This window comes from Cricetulus griseus, chromosome 3 (assembly GCF_003668045.3).
Source record: "Cricetulus griseus strain 17A/GY chromosome 3, alternate assembly CriGri-PICRH-1.0, whole genome shotgun sequence".
Taxonomy (NCBI): Eukaryota; Metazoa; Chordata; class Mammalia; order Rodentia; family Cricetidae; genus Cricetulus; species Cricetulus griseus.
In genome coordinates, this window is record NC_048596.1 from 99,639,398 (window position 1) to 99,657,323 (window position 17,926).

The 17,926-nt window shown below is 49.5% G+C and overlaps 1 protein-coding gene across 1 annotated transcript in view; it reads right to left on the reverse strand.

Moving 5' to 3' along the window:
- Window positions 1-486: 486 nt before the first annotated feature.
- Window positions 487-17,926, reverse strand: part of Xrra1 (X-ray radiation resistance associated 1) — a 70,966-nt gene continuing 53,526 nt past the window's right edge. Inside the window, exons 9-19 of the mRNA XM_027407761.2 lie at window positions 15,820-15,948; window positions 14,985-15,190; window positions 13,465-13,505; window positions 10,223-10,348; window positions 7,499-7,592; window positions 6,703-6,818; window positions 4,013-4,354; window positions 2,195-2,384; window positions 1,490-1,605; window positions 1,228-1,333; window positions 487-923 (exon numbers count right to left, since the gene is read on the reverse strand). Of these exons, the coding sequence (XP_027263562.1) occupies window positions 664-923; window positions 1,228-1,333; window positions 1,490-1,605; window positions 2,195-2,384; window positions 4,013-4,354; window positions 6,703-6,818; window positions 7,499-7,592; window positions 10,223-10,348; window positions 13,465-13,505; window positions 14,985-15,190; window positions 15,820-15,948 (1,726 nt within the window). The 3' untranslated portion in view covers window positions 487-663. The remainder of the gene's footprint in view (window positions 924-1,227; window positions 1,334-1,489; window positions 1,606-2,194; window positions 2,385-4,012; window positions 4,355-6,702; window positions 6,819-7,498; window positions 7,593-10,222; window positions 10,349-13,464; window positions 13,506-14,984; window positions 15,191-15,819; window positions 15,949-17,926) is intronic.

Genomic DNA, 17,926 nt, shown 5'->3' on the forward strand with positions numbered 1-17,926 from the left:
TCCAGATGCTCCTGGGGCAGGTACTGCCTATTGGGCACACATCAAGAATGCAGCAGCCACAGTCTACCGTGGCCAGTGAACCTTTACTATGGACCTAGGTGCTGGCTCAACCCAGATGTTTGTGTTCTTATCTTCAGCCTGTGGCCTGGATTATGGGACCTTGGGAAACTAACCCCCACCCCTCTTCTACCAGCCATTATCTCAAAAGGAGGCATTCCATCTTCTTTCATCGGCACATGGAAAAAGCTTCCTCCTGCCCTCTGCTTTGCTACACTGCCTCTTGCTGGCTACAGCCCACTTAACTTCTAAGCTTTATATGCTACTCCTGTCTCAGCACTTATTGAAGCTGTTACGAGTGACTCAGATGGATTTCTTATAACCCCCTTGGGATGCAAGTATCAGTGGAGAATTTTCCTTAGTGACACCACCACTGTGGCCCTGGCCTGGCTTCCAAGAAGAATGTTTGGCACCCACTGTATTGCTCTATGCACCACTCTTTATTGCTGCTGGGCCAGCCACCAGGTGCAGCCTGGCCGGGCGCGGAGGCGAGGTCCTGCCGAGCTCCACATGCTGACCACGGAGCGACATGGAGCCCAAACCCCCTCTCTTCAGGCCTGGGCACAGTCCAGGGCACAGAGCCCCTGGGGAGGGCGGTGCACGGCTCTACTCTTTGGAGTCGCTGGCCGTGGGCTCCTGACAGAACTCGTCCATGAACTCGAGGAAGCGGCCGAATTTTGGCTGGCTCGCGCTCAGCGCACGGCGGGTGGGCGGCCTGGGCGGCGGGCTTTCCGTGAACACAGTCCGCAGGGAGCTGCGCACCAGCTTCTTGTACCGCGAGCGGAACTCCTTGAGCAGCCGCTTGGCCTCCCGGTACTGCTTTTGGTTCACCAGGCGCTGCTGTGCACGCCGCTGCAACACACTACCTGCAGAGACGAGAGGGGACAGCACCAGGCTCGCCCGGTTCCCCTGGCCCAGAGATGCACAGAGTATATTGGTGGGTGGAAGCAGTCCAGCCCTAACAGTGGGTAGTCATGCCTTAGTTCAAAACCCGATGGTGCCCGGTGACAGTGGGAGCCTCCTGCCTGCTTGCCTACCTGCCTGCGCTGCACGCAGCAGACGTCTGAAATTCCCGCTTCCCACAGGCCTCCCTGCTTTCCATGCTCCCTTCTAGCTTCACACCAGCCCTCCCTGCTAGGCACCAGCCCTGGTGGGATAGGGGAACCATACTCAGCGGAGCTTCGGTGACGTTCCGAGGGTCTCGCATACGAATGAGGATGTCATCCAGCAGCTGCGCTCGGGTCTTCCGTGGGGGTGGGATTGTTACCCGCCCAACCTGGCACAAGGTAAGGTCTATCACTTCATGCACTCATAGTGACAGGCAGGGGGCAGTAGGGAGTGCTGGGAAACGGGGCCTCAGGGTTCCAAGGTCTGCACCTGCAGAGACCTCAGAATTTGGGATTACAGTCAATGGCTGGGCAGCAGTGCTTACCCGCTTCTCCTTGGGGATGTAGGGTTTCTGGAAAGTGTCCAGCCTGGGCTTGCTGGAACGGCAGATGAGTGGCTGCTTCAGCATGCGATGTAGGGCCTGTGTGTTCTTCTGGATGCCTAGCAGAGAAGGCAGCAAGTGTCATCCCTGACCCTCTCTGTGCCCAAGAAAGCCATTCCCAGGACTCTATCATCTGCTCCCGGTGCCTAATGCTTCACCATTGATTAAGTGAAATGGCCCCATGAGTTCAGAGCCGAAGTGGGAAGACTGGGCCTCACGGTGATTCCTAAAACTCAGGGGTCACATGACAGGGTGACTCCCAGGAGACCCGCTCCCAGCTGGCTCTTTTGGAGGCACAGATACTGTTGGCATATCAGAGTTAACAGAATCATATAGCTGAGAGGGCATTCTTTGCTGCCCCAAACCAGGTGGAGAGGGTTAGGGATGGTTTCCTGGGTCTTAACAGAGGCTGGTGAGAGTTCAGAAACCTGGCTTTGTTTGGTCATTAACTCTTTGTGAGCTATTTTCCACCCAGGGCGACTGGGCTAATCCAGCCAGTCTGAAAAAAACCATGACTCCAGAGCAGTGAAGGTTCAGCAAAGGACAGTGATGCTGTCATGCCCTAAGAAACCCCCTGACAGACATTCAAATGGAGGGCAGCACCAACCTTGGCTCTAGGCTGAGGGGATGCCCCTGGCCCTGACATACCCTTTGGTTCCACAAAGGCCTGATCAGGCTTGGCTGTGAGCAGCTCCTCATAGCCATCGTACTTGCTGGACATAGAATGCTTCCTCCGAGTCTTCTTTGCCTCTCTGGGTGCAGTTAATGGTCTCTTTTGCTCATTCTCCTTCCCCTCTAACTTTTCCCTGTGGACTGTGGAGGATGGCAGCTCATTCACCTGTGCCAGGAAGAAAACACATTTGTTTCCTGCCAAATCCCAGCATAGGCTGTGCACAGGCTGCAGTGCTGGGCCCTGCCTGATACAGGGAGAGCTAAGGAACGGAGGAGGCCAACAGAATAGGTGATGTGTGCTAACAGGAGAAGGCATGGCCAACCTGGGCAATGTCAGAGGCGGCCCAAGGCCAACCAGAAAACTCCATAGAAAGTGATTCCTTATCTGGCCAAGTCTTGGGGTCACAGGAGAGCTATTCCCAGACAAAGCAGACAGAGGAAGGGCTGAACTGCCAGCTGTGACAAAGGATGCAGCTTCACAGCCAAGGAATAGCATGGCATGCTAAAGAGTAATGTGACAGGTGACTAGAGTGCCAAACAGGGCCCAGATGAAGACCTTCGAATGCCATGCTGAGGGTGTTTGTTTTGTATCCTTTATTCTTCCTTTGAGGTAGCCAGGAACAGTTAGGCCTACCCGAATGGTTTTTACACAATACAGGAAGCCCTATTCCATGTAGGGATGTTCCTGGGGGGGGGGGGGACCCTGCCAACTCTTCTAGGTTGAACAGTCCTTATATGAAATGCCCGGGGGAAGAATGTTTATGTTTTAAAATATTTACATGACAAGGCATGGGACCCAAGTCTACATGTTAAATTTGTTTTATGTATATTTTTATATACATAGCCCTAAGGTAATTTCATATATCTTAAGTGATTTTATGCATGAAACAGAATTTCATGATGTAGAATTTTCCTCTTGTGGACATGCTGGCATATAAAAAATTTTCAGAATTCAGAGCATTTGGGATTTGAGGCATTCAGATTGGGGATGTTCAATCTGTATTTCCTTTCTCTACGCCACTGATTCTCAACCTTCCTAATACAGTTCCTAATGTTGTGGTGACCCCCAAGGATAAAATTATTTTTGTAGCTACATCATAACTAAGTTTGCTGCTGTATGGATTATAATGTAAATATCTGTGTTTTCTGGTGGTCTTAGGTGACCCTTGTGAAAGGGTTGCTCAACCCCAAAGAGGTCATGACTCACTGGTTGAGAACCACTGCTCTACACACTGCTGCACTCACACCTAAACTTTCCATTCGAATTTCTCCTCCTGCACCACGTTTCCTGTTCTCTCAGCCCCGCATCTCCACCTTGTTAACATCTCCTTGGCCTGGTAAAGTGCAGCTCACTCGACCCTTCTCCCTGCCCTTCTGGTTTGGAACAGAGGCATGCTTCCTCAGGTCTTTCCCCTGGGTTCCTCCAGTCCTAGCATGGATGGCAAGTTCTGCTCCTGTCTGCTTTCCCATTAGACCCTAAGCACCTCTGAGGTGGCACCTGTATCTGAGCCATCTTTGTTCCCAGGACCCAGGGCAGCATGAAAAGTGAGGTGACTTTTAGCAAAGGCGTGAGTAGTGACAAACCTCTGCAAACTGGCCAGCACCACATTCTAATGAGATCTGAGATACTGTTTTGCCATAGGACTACTAGTGTCCTGTGTAGCCCCTGATCAGAGGGTGCCTGAGAGCTGCACGGCTCTCAGGTTTCCCTGCCTGGCCTGAGCAGTCTATAGCAGTGCAGGTAGCTCAGTGCGGGAACATGTGGGCACTGCAGCCAGGGGTAGAGGCAGGTACCTGGGTCAGAAAGATGGACTCCGTACTCTTGGCGTCTTCATCAGATGGGTGATCTGGGCTCAAGAGGTCAGCTGTACCGCTCGGGTGGGACACCGGCTCACTGTGGACGGTGGAGTCGGAGCAGATGGGAGGCATTGGCACAAAGGTCCGGTGAGCTAGGGCAGGGCCTTCTGGGCCCTCTGTGGCCAGCAGTACCTCATGAGGGGGTTTTTCAGTGGAGGGACGCTCCTCAGCTCCTGGCTCTGTCTCCCTCATAAGACTTGAGGGGGGCTTGTCTGTGGTCATGGCCAGGTTATGGGGGACCAGAGAATACTTTGGCACCTTTGGGATGTGGGTCTTCACCTGTATGAAAGGAAGGCTGGGTTAGATTTGCTCTCTAGTTAGGAGTGAGTCCTGGTCCCCTGCCAGCCTCTGAGGGGTTGTATGGTGGGGAGTGCAGTCTGGGGAGGCACAAGGGCCTTCACATGTGCCCTACAGAGAGGACACCACTTCACTCTATACCACCACAGTGGCCCAATGGGGGAAGGGCTCTTCCTGCCAGTCTGGAAGGAGAAAACTGGCTCCCACAAGTTGTCCTCTGACCTCCTTATGGGCGCTGCTGTAAACATGTGAATTTTATAAATTACCCAGGAACAATGAGCCTCTTTCCCAGGTGCAGAGAGGTAAAATGCCTTGTCCTTGGCCCTTGGCCTCAGCTGCATCCTGACCTCACTCTGCTTTTGGTGTCACTCTTCAGGGTCCACCAGAGTGCCTCTCACACTCCTCAAGGATTCCTATAGGGCATGGGGTGGCCCTGCTTTTCCTGAGCCAAGTTTCTCAGGAGCTGTGGAATGACTTACCTGGCAGGGCCTGTCACTGTCTTTCCTGCACTGTCTCCCTGGCAGCAGGGGATCAGGGGCTGGCCTGCCCTGTCTACTTTATAGACTGACTAGTGGAGTAGAAAAGACCCTGAGCACTGTTCTTAGGAGCATGAGGGCCGAGACACAGTTGAATCCCTGGAAGCTGCTTCCTTGTGAACAGGGCAGACTACTAACACCCCCTCCCCACCTTGCCTGTCCTGCCTGTACCCGGATCTAACACCCGAGGAGTAGGAAGGACCACTCCTTTCTAAAATAAGTTTCATTTTAAGAATTTTTTTCTTTTGGATATGTGTAGAGTCCATGTTTGGAATTGAAGCCTGAAGGGCGTGGATCTTCTTCAAAATCCATGTCACAAGGGAAAGACAGCATACAGTGGGGCTTTAGCATACCAGGAACCCTTGCCAGCATGGGGAGGGACAGCATCTCCCCCCCCCATCTGCCTCTAGGTGGGAGATGGAGAGTAACTGGAGAAACAAGTTCTCTAGCCAGCTCAGTCTCCCACAGGGTGAATTGACAGCATCCCTGCCTCACTGGAGGCCCGCCCCTAGCCATTGGTACTAGGCTGGTCTCTCTGCCTCTTGTGTTCTCACTTCACTTTCTCCCCCTGCCCATGCCTGAGCATGGCCTGTAGCCTTTGCCTAGGGAGTTGAGGAGTTCTGGGACTGACTGACTGCATGTGTAGCTCCATCTCTCAGCACACTGCAGACAGAATGCTATCTCAGCTAGCTTCAGGCCTAACCCATGTTCTGAGGTCAAGTGGTGTGTGCACCTAGATGCACTCTAGTGCTTTGTTTCTCACAGGCTGGTACTGTGTTCATTACGACCTCAATTACTCTGAACCTTGAACAGGAGGAGGGGCAGGGCACCCTGAACCCAACACTAACTTGTGTCTGGTGAGCTCACTTTCTGAGCCTGTTCTCAGGAGAAGAGTGAGGGCAGAGGTGTAAGTGCTCTGTGGTTGGTGCTGGCCATGGACCACTATGAGAGACAGAGACCTGTACCCAGCATCCAGCTCACTAACAGCCCCCCCCCCCCCGCTGTGTGCAGGGAGGTGGTAGATCCTCAGAGCAGGCTACAGAAACCCTAGGAATTTCTATTTCTGGCTTTGAACCCTGTTCTGCTCCTTTGAGAGCTTAGGAGCTTGTTTAGACAGAGGCAGCCACAGAGCAGATGGCAAGGGACAGATGTGTCTACCTTTGGGGACCAGCAATGTCTGCATTAGGAGACAGGAGCTTTGCACAGATTTTTTGTTTTTAAATTCCTTTAGATCAAGAGGATGATAATCACTAATTCATGGTCCCCAGAGATGAGTCTAAGAACTCGCTGGGAGTTCAGGAATTCAGCCTGCCTGCCTGTGGCAGGGGCTGTGTATCTAGTTCTGGCAACCCGGAGCTCTAACTTGCTCGGGGACCTTGTGTGGCTAAGGGCTTGGGCTCTTCAGGGTAGAGTCACGTCTCCTTTCATCCAGCCCATTCAGCAGCTCTGTGAGGCTCCAGAGTAAGGCACCAGCCTCTCAAAGATCAAAACTCTTGCCAAGGTCAGATAGCTATAGGCAGTGATGGGTCTAACTTCAAGGCTGATTTCTACCACTCATTTTCTGGACCTAGTTTCTCTGTAAAATTAGGAAGGCTCTTCACACTCTCTCCTCTTGTTTGGCGCTTTGTCTTATCACCCCTGCTTCTAGCTGTGTCTGACAAGGAAAGAAGGCATAGGAGCCAATGGAGAGAGAGGCTCCAGGTTTGTCTGGGGAGGGGTGTTCATGCCAGAGCCAGTTTGCACATTAAAATGGGCTCCCTTTTCCTGGGGCCAGGGTCCTGTTGGAAGGCTTACCTTTCGTGATTCTTTCCGAGGCATCAACATATGATGTTTAGTTTTTACCAGTTTCCTTCTAACTAAGCGGATACCCAGGCGCTCCTGGAGGAAACTCTTTAGCAGTGGTGGGATCCCTGGTGTTGTGAAGGAAAAGATGATGACGATTAGCTAGTATCTCCTGGGGCTTACTGTGTGTTTAGCACTGTTCAAATTACTTCGTATGTGTTAATGTAATCGTACTTTTCTTTTCAACCCTAGGAAGTAGGTGACATATTATTCCTATCCTGTAAACAAGGAAAGTGATACACAGAAGCTAAGGTGACAAAGTGCAGCAAGGCTTAGCACCCCACTGGTGTCACAACAGGCCCAGAAATCTAACAGACCTCCAGTTGTTAGGTCTTGGCCAGAAGATGGTGGATGTGACAACAGAAGTGCATTCAGGATGCTGGCAGAGCTAGCCCCACAGCTGTACCAACCCCAGAGAGAAATGGAAATGAGACCACACAGCCCTGCTCTGCAAGCAGGGTGCAGCATATAGAATAAAGTAAGGGCCAGAGAATTCAAAATTCCCAGCTTTCCCAGCCGGGTGACCTTGAACAGTGCACGCCCACTGGGGGCAAGCAAGTATAAAGCAGGTGCTGAGCAATGTCAGCTGTGCTCCATTCTCCAGGGCAGAGGAGCCCTCCCTCCCCTCCTTACTCCACCCCACTCCCATTCCCCACCAGCAAGTCTAACTTAGCATCTAAGGTGAGAGTGGGGGTTCTAGGGCTAACACTGAGCACTGGGTTGGGGGACAGATCTGTGGCCACCATACCTCTTGTGTGTGCTACCAGAGGGTTGTTGTGGAAGACAAGCTCACAGAGAGAGGGGAAGAGAGCTGCTGGCAGGACAGCATCCTCCTTTGCAATCTAGAACAAGTGCAGGAGACATATTAGTCAGTGCTCCACCCAGGTGGGAGATACTTGATAGCAAGGATGGGATGCTGGCCAGTAAGGATGGGTGTGCAGGAGACATGTTAGTCGGTTCTCTCCACCCAGGTGGGAGATGCTGGCTAGCAAGGATGGCTGAAGGACAGACGTGGGAGAGGTGGACAATAGGCAATCCCTGCATCATCGACTACTTGGGCCCAGAACACTTTGCCCTCCTTTCTTAAGATCCTACCACACTGCTTCATCATTTTAAAATAGTTTTATTAGTTTATGTGTATGGGTGTTTTGCCTGCATGTATGTCTGTGCACCATATGTGTGCAGCGACCTCAGCAGCCAGAAGAGGGGGTTGGATCTCCCTGGAACTGGAGTTACAGTTGGTTGTGAGCTGCCACGTGGGTGCTCTTAACACCTGAACCATCTCTCCAGCCTGTTGCTGCTTCTTTACGAGTTAAAAAATCTTTCTCTTATCCACACTGGACATGAGAGTACCAAGGATACTGGTGGCCAGATGATCAGAAGCACTTGTGTCAAGGAGCCTTGAGGGTAGGCATAGCACCAGCTTTGGATATAACTGGTCCTCCTCATGGCAAACCCACACACTCCAGCATTCCGTCAGCAGCACTCCTTTCCATCAGCCCTAAGCACCCATAGATAGAGTGAAGAGGGCCAGAGGGTAGGGACCCACTCATAAAAATAAATGGAATAACCACAGCAGTCTACTGGGAGGCAGGAATGCTAATGGGAGATCAGCCAGAGATGCAGGGACCTGGGGGAAGGCTGACAGCTACAGATGAGAACAGCAGAGAAGCACCCTCACCCATTCTCTGTGGTCTGCAGGATGTGCCTCAGTATAGATGACACAGGCTGCAAGTGCAAGGGCAGAGCCATAGAGACAGACCACACAAAGAGGGAGCGTTTGAAGGTCATACAGCCATGTTAGAATCAGATGAAGACAGTGATGTAAGGAGTATTGTCAGAAGCAAAGGGAGGTGATTCACAATTTAAAAGGGGACCGGACGTTAGGTAGACATGTGCCAAATGCAGCTGTCCCTGCTAACAGACTTCAAAATGACAGAACTAATGGCAGAAAAGAACAAAACCATGGTCACGAGTGGACTTTTCTTTTTTTAGGTATGGATGCACCTGCCTGTGCATGTGTGTGGAGGCCCAATACAATGTTGGCATCTGGTGTCTTCCTTTATTGCTCCCCACCTTAGTTTTTGAGATAGGGTCACTCTGTGAACCTGGACTTGTTCTGGCTGGCCAGAAAGGCCCTAGGATCCTCCTGCAGCTGCTCCTCTCCAGCACCTGGGTTACAGGCATGTGCTTCCACAGCTGGCTTTTAAGTGAGTGCTGGGGATTTGAACTTGGATCCTCATGTGTAGCAAGCAGCTTACTGAGTCATCTCCTCAGATGCATGAGTAGTTACCTGAAAACACTGTTCTCAGTAACTGATAAGCAAGAGTACATAGAGCCAGTATCTTGGCTGATGTTCATCAAAGCATCAACTCTGCACAACTGCAGATACCTGTTGCTTTAAATGCGTGTGGAACAATCATCAATTGTAGTGGGGACCTCAAAACGAGTCTGAATAGACTTTAAAAAGAAAGAAGTCTCACAAATCATGTTTCACTGGCAAGAGAATTAATTAGGAATCAACAAATCTAAGGTACCCAGAAGAGCCCTAGGATTTGGAAATTAACCAACTGATGCCCAAGGAACCCACAAGTCAAAGACCAAAATCACAGGAAAAATTAAAAATCATACTTCAGTTGAATGAAAAACATGGGCTGGGGTGTAGCTCAGCAGGTGAACACATGCTTCATGTGCATGAGAGCTTGGGTTTGTTCTCCAGTACCAAAAATAAAAATAAAAATAAAAATAAAAATAAAAATAAAAATAAACAACTGAAGGGCTACAGAAAAATCAAACAAGATCTGGATGCTAGATATAAGAGAAACAGCTGAGGTCAGACACATATGTATGGACTGTTCAATCTGTTGGGTCCCCAACCCCCCTTCATCTGATGAAACTCAATGATTCAGATCTAAGCTTAGACACCACTTTTCCTTAACCAAACATTAGGTCAGACCCAGAATCATACACTTAACTTGACAGTGCTGTGTACTCCTTCCTAGCACCAAACATGCTTACATTGTGACTGCCTGTCCAGTGTCAACCTCCCTCAGCAGACAAGCTCTGAAAGACCATGGCTTTTTCTTTTACACAGTGTCTCTTGCTCAGGCTAACCTCAAACTCACCAGGCAGCTGACCTCGATCGCCCTGCCACTACTTCCCACATGGCGGTATCACAGGGACCACACCTACTTTATGCCATACTAAGCATTGAACCCTGGGTTTCACACATGTTGAGCAAGCACTCTATCAAGTGAGCTACAGCCCTGTCTGGAGGTCTTTCTTCTCACACCCCCTACTCCTAGTGCCTAGCATGGAGGTTTTTACATGGCAAGTGCCAAATAAGCTTCCATACCTTGGGAACCAGGTCCACACACTTGTATGCAGGGGAGAAACTGCTGGGCTTCAGGCCAGAATGGTTCACATTCCTTCCTCACACCCATGCCCCCGGAGAAACAGCAAAAGCAGTTACCTTGTTGTAGGCCAGGCTAAGGTATCTCAGCTCTGGGAAAGGTGGGGCCAATGTCTGGTTCCTTGCTTTCAGTGACTTCACAGGAAGAATCTCAAATATGGGAGGAAGTGAACATATCTTGGATGTCTTAGAAGGAAAAAAAAGTCAAAGTGTCACATGATTCAAAAAAAAAAGTTGAGGCTGGCAGCAGCCAAATGCTCTTACTATTGGATATGATGAGAAGACCTCTGTAAGAGGGTCTGAACAAAGAGACATCTGGGGTCATAAAGGCCAGAATTCTGACTTCACATTCTCTAGGGTCACAGGAGCTAATTCTCTAGTATTCAAAGTTCTACTTTTAAGTCTCTGGAGACCCAGAATACTCCAGGAGTGCTGCAGACACCAGAGGCTCCTGCTCATCTTCCAGCTCCAGCCCTGAGGGAGGCACCCCTTTGTGCAGCTCAGCTGAAATTTCCCCAGAAGGTAGAAGAGGTGTTTTCACTGATAAAGGCGATCAGTCAATTGATCAATCAATCGCCTTGGCCAGAAGAGGGGGGTAGGGGAGGACTGAATGGGAAACTCCCAGCACCCAGACCCTCAGCCCCCAGTTCTCATTCAGGATGGAACAACAGCTAAGTCCTGACCAACCTGAGCCAGGCTCAGCCTGATGATAGGATGGTTCATCCAGATCAAGTACCTGGGCTCCCCTACAGCCCAGAGTGCCTCAGGGCCAATATAGGATCACTCATGAAAATGGAACTGATGGATTAACCACGCCAAACACTTATGTCCCATGAATTACATGGAGTCAAAGGACATGATTAGGGTAGTATTGAGCTAAGATGAGCCAAATGTCCCAAGTGCCACTAACTGCTGTATGATCTTGATACAACCATTCTACTGTCCCTTGTTCCATAGATGAGCATGTTTGGAGCAACTACTTTGGGCCAAGTATTTTGTGTCCTTTTGAGGCACACAAATGGGACAGGCCAGCATGAGGTAAAATACAAATGAGGATACTTTCTGGAAGCTTACATGATTCCTCTGGTCCAGGTCACCCCCTGCAATCTGGCAGAGCAGGGTAGAATGACAGCAGACAGCAGTGTCCTCTACTTTTCAACTCCCTGTGACAGGGATTGAAGGGCTGCCTCTGACTCCTTAGGGGCCTACAGCTATCTCCTGTGCAACTCTCAACTTTGGGTCCTGTCCCTGCTCAAGTCCATACATATACATTTAAGGGAGTCCATATAAAAACAGGCCACAGAGGATGAATTAGCCCTAAACTTACCTGACCTCTCCCATCATCCTTCAAGGCAGAAGACACAGAGATAAGAGTAATTAAGACATTTTCAAGATTCTAGACACAGTCTGCAAGCAGATCACCCCCACCATGGGAACAGAGGGAGAAGCAACTATCCCATAAAAGAGTGGAGGCTGATCCTTGAGTGGGAACAGTCATCTCATGACTGAAACCCCCCTCCCTTACCAAGCAATAATTTCCTGAGAGACCACAGGACCTCCAGAACCAGATCTGACATGATGAGCCACATGGAGACCAGACCAAGACTAATTGACTATGGATACTTAGGGCCCTACCACACAATCTTGTCCTTTTCCTATATAGCCTGGGTTCTTATCAGTACTCCAAAGACAAGGGTTAGCCACAGATCACCCTGTTTCTTCTCACTGTGGTCACAACTGCATAATAATTTTCTTTCTTGACCACCACCTTTTCTCCCTGAACTTTTGAGGAAGTAGGTGGCCAGAGTCTTTCCTGTTAGGACCTTCCACGGTCAGAATTGGGTAAGACTGGATAAGCAGAAAGGGGCAAGTCAGAGCACTGCACAGACCAGGAAAACCCAGAGAATCAAGCCAGTGTACACTGAGCTGAGGGCATGACTGGCACTCTCTGAGAGGGACATGCATCTGACTTTTACAGAGAGTTTTCCATGAGCATCTCAACCACCAATCCACTTTCCAGGTTCTCAGGTCCTGAGCTGTAGGCACAGAAAATCCTGCCAACTGTCACTGATTTCCAATGTACATCCCTAGCCACAGGCCCTTCCAACCAGTATGAGTGTCCTTTTGCAATGTGACCCTTGATACTGCCCCCACTTAAATGAGCAGCTGCTGTTTCTACACTCCTAAAACTAGACTGGCTGCCTTATGGTGAGGAATTTATGAGGTTTCTGCCTCAGACTCCTGGCATTGAGCTTCTAAAGCCCCGGGAATTTCCTATGTGATGGGCTGTCTGGGATGGGTGGGGGTGCTAGTCAGACCCAGTTGAAGGGTGGGACTCTGAGCTCAAACAGGCATCTAAGAAGACCCTCTACAAAAGCTGCACATGGAGGCTCAGGAGAGCTCCCTGATTGGTAAGTACATGAACATGTTGGGAGGGTGGGAATCCAGGTTCCATGAGGAGGGTGCAGAAGTTTTGCAGGTAGGACCCTGCAGATCTCACCTTATGAGTCTTCTCATTTTGCTAGCCTCAATTTTTTGTCGTTTATATTACTACTGCAGTTATTTGAGCATGACACTTTCTCAAGTTCTCTGAGTTAAAGAAAATTATTGAACCTCAGGGGGGGCTGTGGGGACTCCCAAATTTATAGCTAGTTGGTCACTGTGTGGAGAGCTTACTGTCTCCTCTCTCCTTCATGACTGGTACCTGACATGAGGGCAGTTTTCTGAGGAACTATATCCCCAGACTGGGCCTTAACCTCTGGGCTGGTTAGTGTCAGCACTGTGTTCTAATGTCATCCTGTCCCTCGAATTAATGTGGCACGTTTGAATTTCACATTTCTTCCTCGAGTGCTTGCTCTCTTGAGACCTGATACTGCTCTGTTGTTAAGACCAGGATGAAAAGATGTTGTAGAGAGGCCAGGGCACACACCATATCCTTTGAAGTGTTGCTCCCAGCTGGCCTGAAAAACCAGCAGAACCACCTTGCTAGCTCCAGTCACTTTGGGAAGTAATCAACTGAACTGAAATCAGTCAGTGGTTGCTGGTTCTGTTGTGCAGCTGTAGTGAACTGATACAGTTGCTCACACAGTCATATCTATGAGGAGGTGGCTTATGTTTCAGGGATATGGGTTGGATAGGTGTGGAGATGCACATCTTGTTGCAAATGGATGCATCAGTATTTAGTCTACATGTATCCCTCTCTGTGAGCTTGGTTAGTGCGCTCTGCCCTGAGACAAAAACCAGTCTTCTCTGTTGACAAAATCAAATGGTACAAACAAATGTGAAGTAGCAGTTCTTCCTACCTCTGAGGTTGAAAATCCAGGGTAAGATGAGAACACAACCTCTGAAACAACAAACAGAGGAAAGGTTGTGAGAATACTGACCTCAGAGGGGTCAGGGATGGGCATCTTCCCCACTGTGTGCTCTACTGCGTCCCACACAGGTTCCAGTCCCTGGTCGGTCCCCTGTCTACTTCTCCCATCATATCCCACCTCAGCTCACGCTGCCCTTCTGAAGCTCACTCAGTGTTCAGTCACACGGACCTTCATCCTAACTTTGCAACATGCAAGCTCTTTTTAGCTGGATGTTGTTGGGGAGCCTGTGTGGAGCAGAACGCTGACCAGCTGTCTTATAAAAGTATAGAAGAGACATCCCATCTGAGGAGCTGAGAACAGCTGATGTAGGGAAGAGGCTGTGGAAAGAGTTCATCCTGGGGGCTGCTGGACTGAGAGGAGCCAATCAATAGCTGAGTTTAACCGAGGGACGGAGGCAGAGCACCTGCAGGATTGCATCCTGGGCAGGCAGCACTCTCCTGCACTGGTGCCTGGGCCCTTCCCTCATGTTTGTGATACGATGAGAAAGGTCACAGGAAAATAAGCAGTAGGAGTAGGAGAACAACACTCACATTGAACAGTTCTCTAGGTGGCAGTCTAGCAGGGACTGGGAAAGGCTTATGCAGCCAACAGCCAGTCTATAAGGCAATGTCAAGGAGGTGGCTGCAGTGAGAAGGGCTTTGACCACAGAGAAGGGGCTCCTTTGCTTGTGGTATACATGGAGTGAATAAGAGCAGGGGGAAAGACATATACAGTGACATTAATGGACCCAGTGACATACGCTGAGTGGAAGAAACTGGGCACATAGTCTATGCTGTACAGCTCTGGACATGAGCTCCAAAACAGACAAAGTGGTTACTCTTGGAGGAGGTACATATTGCGAAGGTCCCACTGGGATACTGGGAAGGTTCTGGATTGTGATGGGAGTGATGGGTAAGGGATGAATCTAAAACGTCAAGCTCTGCACAAGAGCTCTGTTCTTCACCTGCTCTTAGTTATTTCCCCCAATTGAACATTCAACAGACAGGTGGCAGATGCATAGTAACATTACTAGCTCAGTGGGACTGGAACAATGTATGCCCAACCCAGACATGTGCTCCTCTATTACCCCGCTTGGTTTTACAACATGGTAACACGTCTTTCCTTTCTGTGTCGGGAGGATGCCATGTGGATGTGACTCTTGAAACTGTTGAGCCATCCTGAGAACCTAGTAGGAACCAGCTTAACAGGACAAGCAGGCAAACTAGAAGGATGGAAAGGCCTGGAGCCCTTGAGGACATGGATATGCCACAGGCTTTCCTGACTTCTGAGTTTCTTAATATATAGGATTTACAAAAATACCCACTTTATTTGGAGCTGGAAGGCATCTCACCTAACAGAACTGGTTAGGGAGTCTAAGCAGTTCATTTAGAATACAAGAACTCCCAGAAACAGCTCCCAAAGCCTACTTCCTGATGGAGCAAGCATCGAGGGCAAAGGGCATGGCTCACCTGTGCGGTCAACGTCCTTCTTCATGGGCAGTACAGTATAATTTGGTTGCTCATCTGGGGTCTCAAATATCCACGTCTGGGGCTGTAGCTCTTTCTGGGGATTCGGCCCCTCTGTAACCCAGTCCCCCGATCCATCACGGAGCTGAACCTGTTGTAGGTACGGGATCCGGAAAATCTTGTTTTGATCCAGGCTCAATTTCTTCAGTCTTCAATCAAGGAAAGTAAATTCAGAATCACAGCAGTGATGTTACCTCTGGGGTGTTAGCTACTGAGCAAGCTGGGGCACACACCTGGATTAGGCTTGGACATGGACACCTGTTGTATAACTTTGAGATGCAGGGGGACTTACCTTCTCTGGGGGGCTCAATGGCCTTACTGCTAATGGTAATAAGTTTACTAATCTTTAAGGTTCCATGAAGACTAAATAAGACAATATGTAAATAGCTGGGCACAAAGTAGTATTTGGCAAATAGTAACTGAATTGAAATATTCTAAAGATCTTTGTCAAATATGTAGAACTTGGCAGCTAAAGTTCCCTGTGTTCTTTTTTTGTGGGGGTGTGGGGGTTTCCTGTCTTCTTTTTCAGGGTCAAGGGTTCCACCCTTTGGTAATGGCTAGTCCTACACATTACCAGAAATAACCTTACTGATGTTGCATTTCTCTGCCAAGCTAAGCTCAGAGAGAGAACTACCTTGCCCAAGGCCATGCAGCAGAGATACTGGTGGAGGAGGAACTTCACCCCAGGCTGTGGAGCCTGAATGCAGCACTCAGGGTGTGAGCCCCACTGGATCAGGGATGGTGCAGGGGGCGGGGGGGGGGGGCGCTATGGCATTACCTCCTGAGCCCAGCCAGGCTGGCAAAGCAACTGGGATTGGATAGTTTGTTGTCATCCAGCATCAGGGTCTCCAGTGCTGGGAACCTCAGGATGTACTTCTTGTTTGTCAGTGGTGTCACGGATGCCTCCCTGTGGGCGCAGACATCTTGGGTACTGAGCGAAGGTAGAGATTGAGAGCTTCTATTCCCAGGAAGAAGGGGAGGACAGGGAGCTGACCAGGAGGATTAACTAGCTTCAAAACTTTCCCAGTGTCTACAAGAGGTTCATGTAGAGATGAACAGCAGGAATAATCCCCACCTGCTGACCCCTCCCCCAGATCCTGCTTGTCCACACAGGCCATTGCACGGAGAAAGTTTCATTGATGCTGGGCTAGGGTAGTAGGGTCACTAGCTGTGCTAATGGTAAACACCAGGGTGAATGAAGCACAACCAGATTGTAGAGATAATGCTTCAGAAGGTACACTGTACAATTCTGGCCAAAGGCAGATTGCTGAGTATCCTTTGTTGCCCACCCTGAGGATTGGTAACCATGGGAATGATATGCTCTTGGCTTGGACCATGGCCGTGCCATTAAGGTTTCCTTGAAGAATTTTCAAAACACCTGAGAGTGGGACTTAGGAGGTTCTGATGTATACAGGTGGGCAGGAAGTGGTGGCATTTTAGGTGTGACTGTTAATGTGACCTCATGTTTTCAGGTGGATGAGGCCTAGGTTGCTCTAAAGACACATGAGCAGATAGATGACTCAGAACACTTTCTTCCCTCCCTGCACATTCCATCTCACCCACACAAACTAGAAACACCCGTGACACACACAAACACATGTTCCATGCATGAGCTATAAGCATACTGGCAAGAGGGCAGCATTTCTCCAAAGCCTACTTCATTCCTGCACGGCAATAGGCTCTTCAGGCAGTCTTTGAGGATATCAGTGGGAGAGGTACTGTCCACCTGCTTTTCAATCAGGCTGCTCAGCAACTTGCCCAAAGTCTCATAGCTACGGAGTGGCAGAGCTCAAACTAGAGCTTAGTCCTTCCAGATTCCCAAGCCCAGACCTTTCCCACCACTGCCTCTTCATGTGGTCACATCTGGATTAGAGGATGAGGAGATGAAGAAGCCATGGCTGCCTAGTCTAGACAGAGCTTGGCAGAGGTAGGTGAATTCAAAAATAGGTACAAAGTTGGCGTGGGTCTGGGAGGAGCTTGAAGAAGGGGTGAATAAGGTCCAAAAGTACTGTACAAAAATCTGAGAACTAATGGAAAATGAAGATACTGGGACATACACATATACCTTAAGCCAGGCATGTTTCATGGGTGGATCTGGGGAGGGATTCATCAGGAATTTCCTTAGCAGGTATTTATGTTGCCAGGTACCAGGAGAAAGAGGACACTCTCCTCCTCTCAAGGCATTTCCATTCTCACGGAGGAGGCATGAGACCCTGCCCACAATTAGTAAGTGGGGGGCCTCAGGAAAGGCAATGGTTAAGTGGATTAATAAAGAATGAGAGGAATTCTGTCGTGATCTTAACCTCATGAAAAAGGAAAGCAATACGGGGAGAAATCAACTCTGGCTCTATGGCTCTGGGCAGCGGTTTCCTACCGTGGGGTCCAGAGACACTCACAGTCCATCTGTGAGGGTACATGGGGAGAGTCATGGAGAGGAGTGGGTACAGAGTGAATTCTGGGATGTTCTTCAGCCCTTGGACCTACAATCTTTACATAGGTTCGGTCTATCTCTAAGATACAGTTGTGAGATTCCTGGGTGTCTATAATGAAGTCCTCTTTTGGGCTTACTGAAGAACAGACACCTACAGATGATCACCATGCTCTGACTCAAGCAGGGGCAGGGCAGATTAGCTTTAGAAAGGACACCAGCCGTAGAGGGGCCTTTCTGTTCCTAGAAAGACAACTTGCACTCAATGAATTTGAGTCTCTACTTGACCGAATACCCAGAGAGGCACACAGCAGCTCTTTATTCTACCCCAGAGAGAGTCAAGTCTTCATAAGCACTGTCACAGTGACATGGTTCTGACAGTAACACTACCCTGCCTTCTGAGTCTGCCCTAGAGAAAACAGGGATTCTTTTTGTCTATAAAATAGATGTCTTAAAA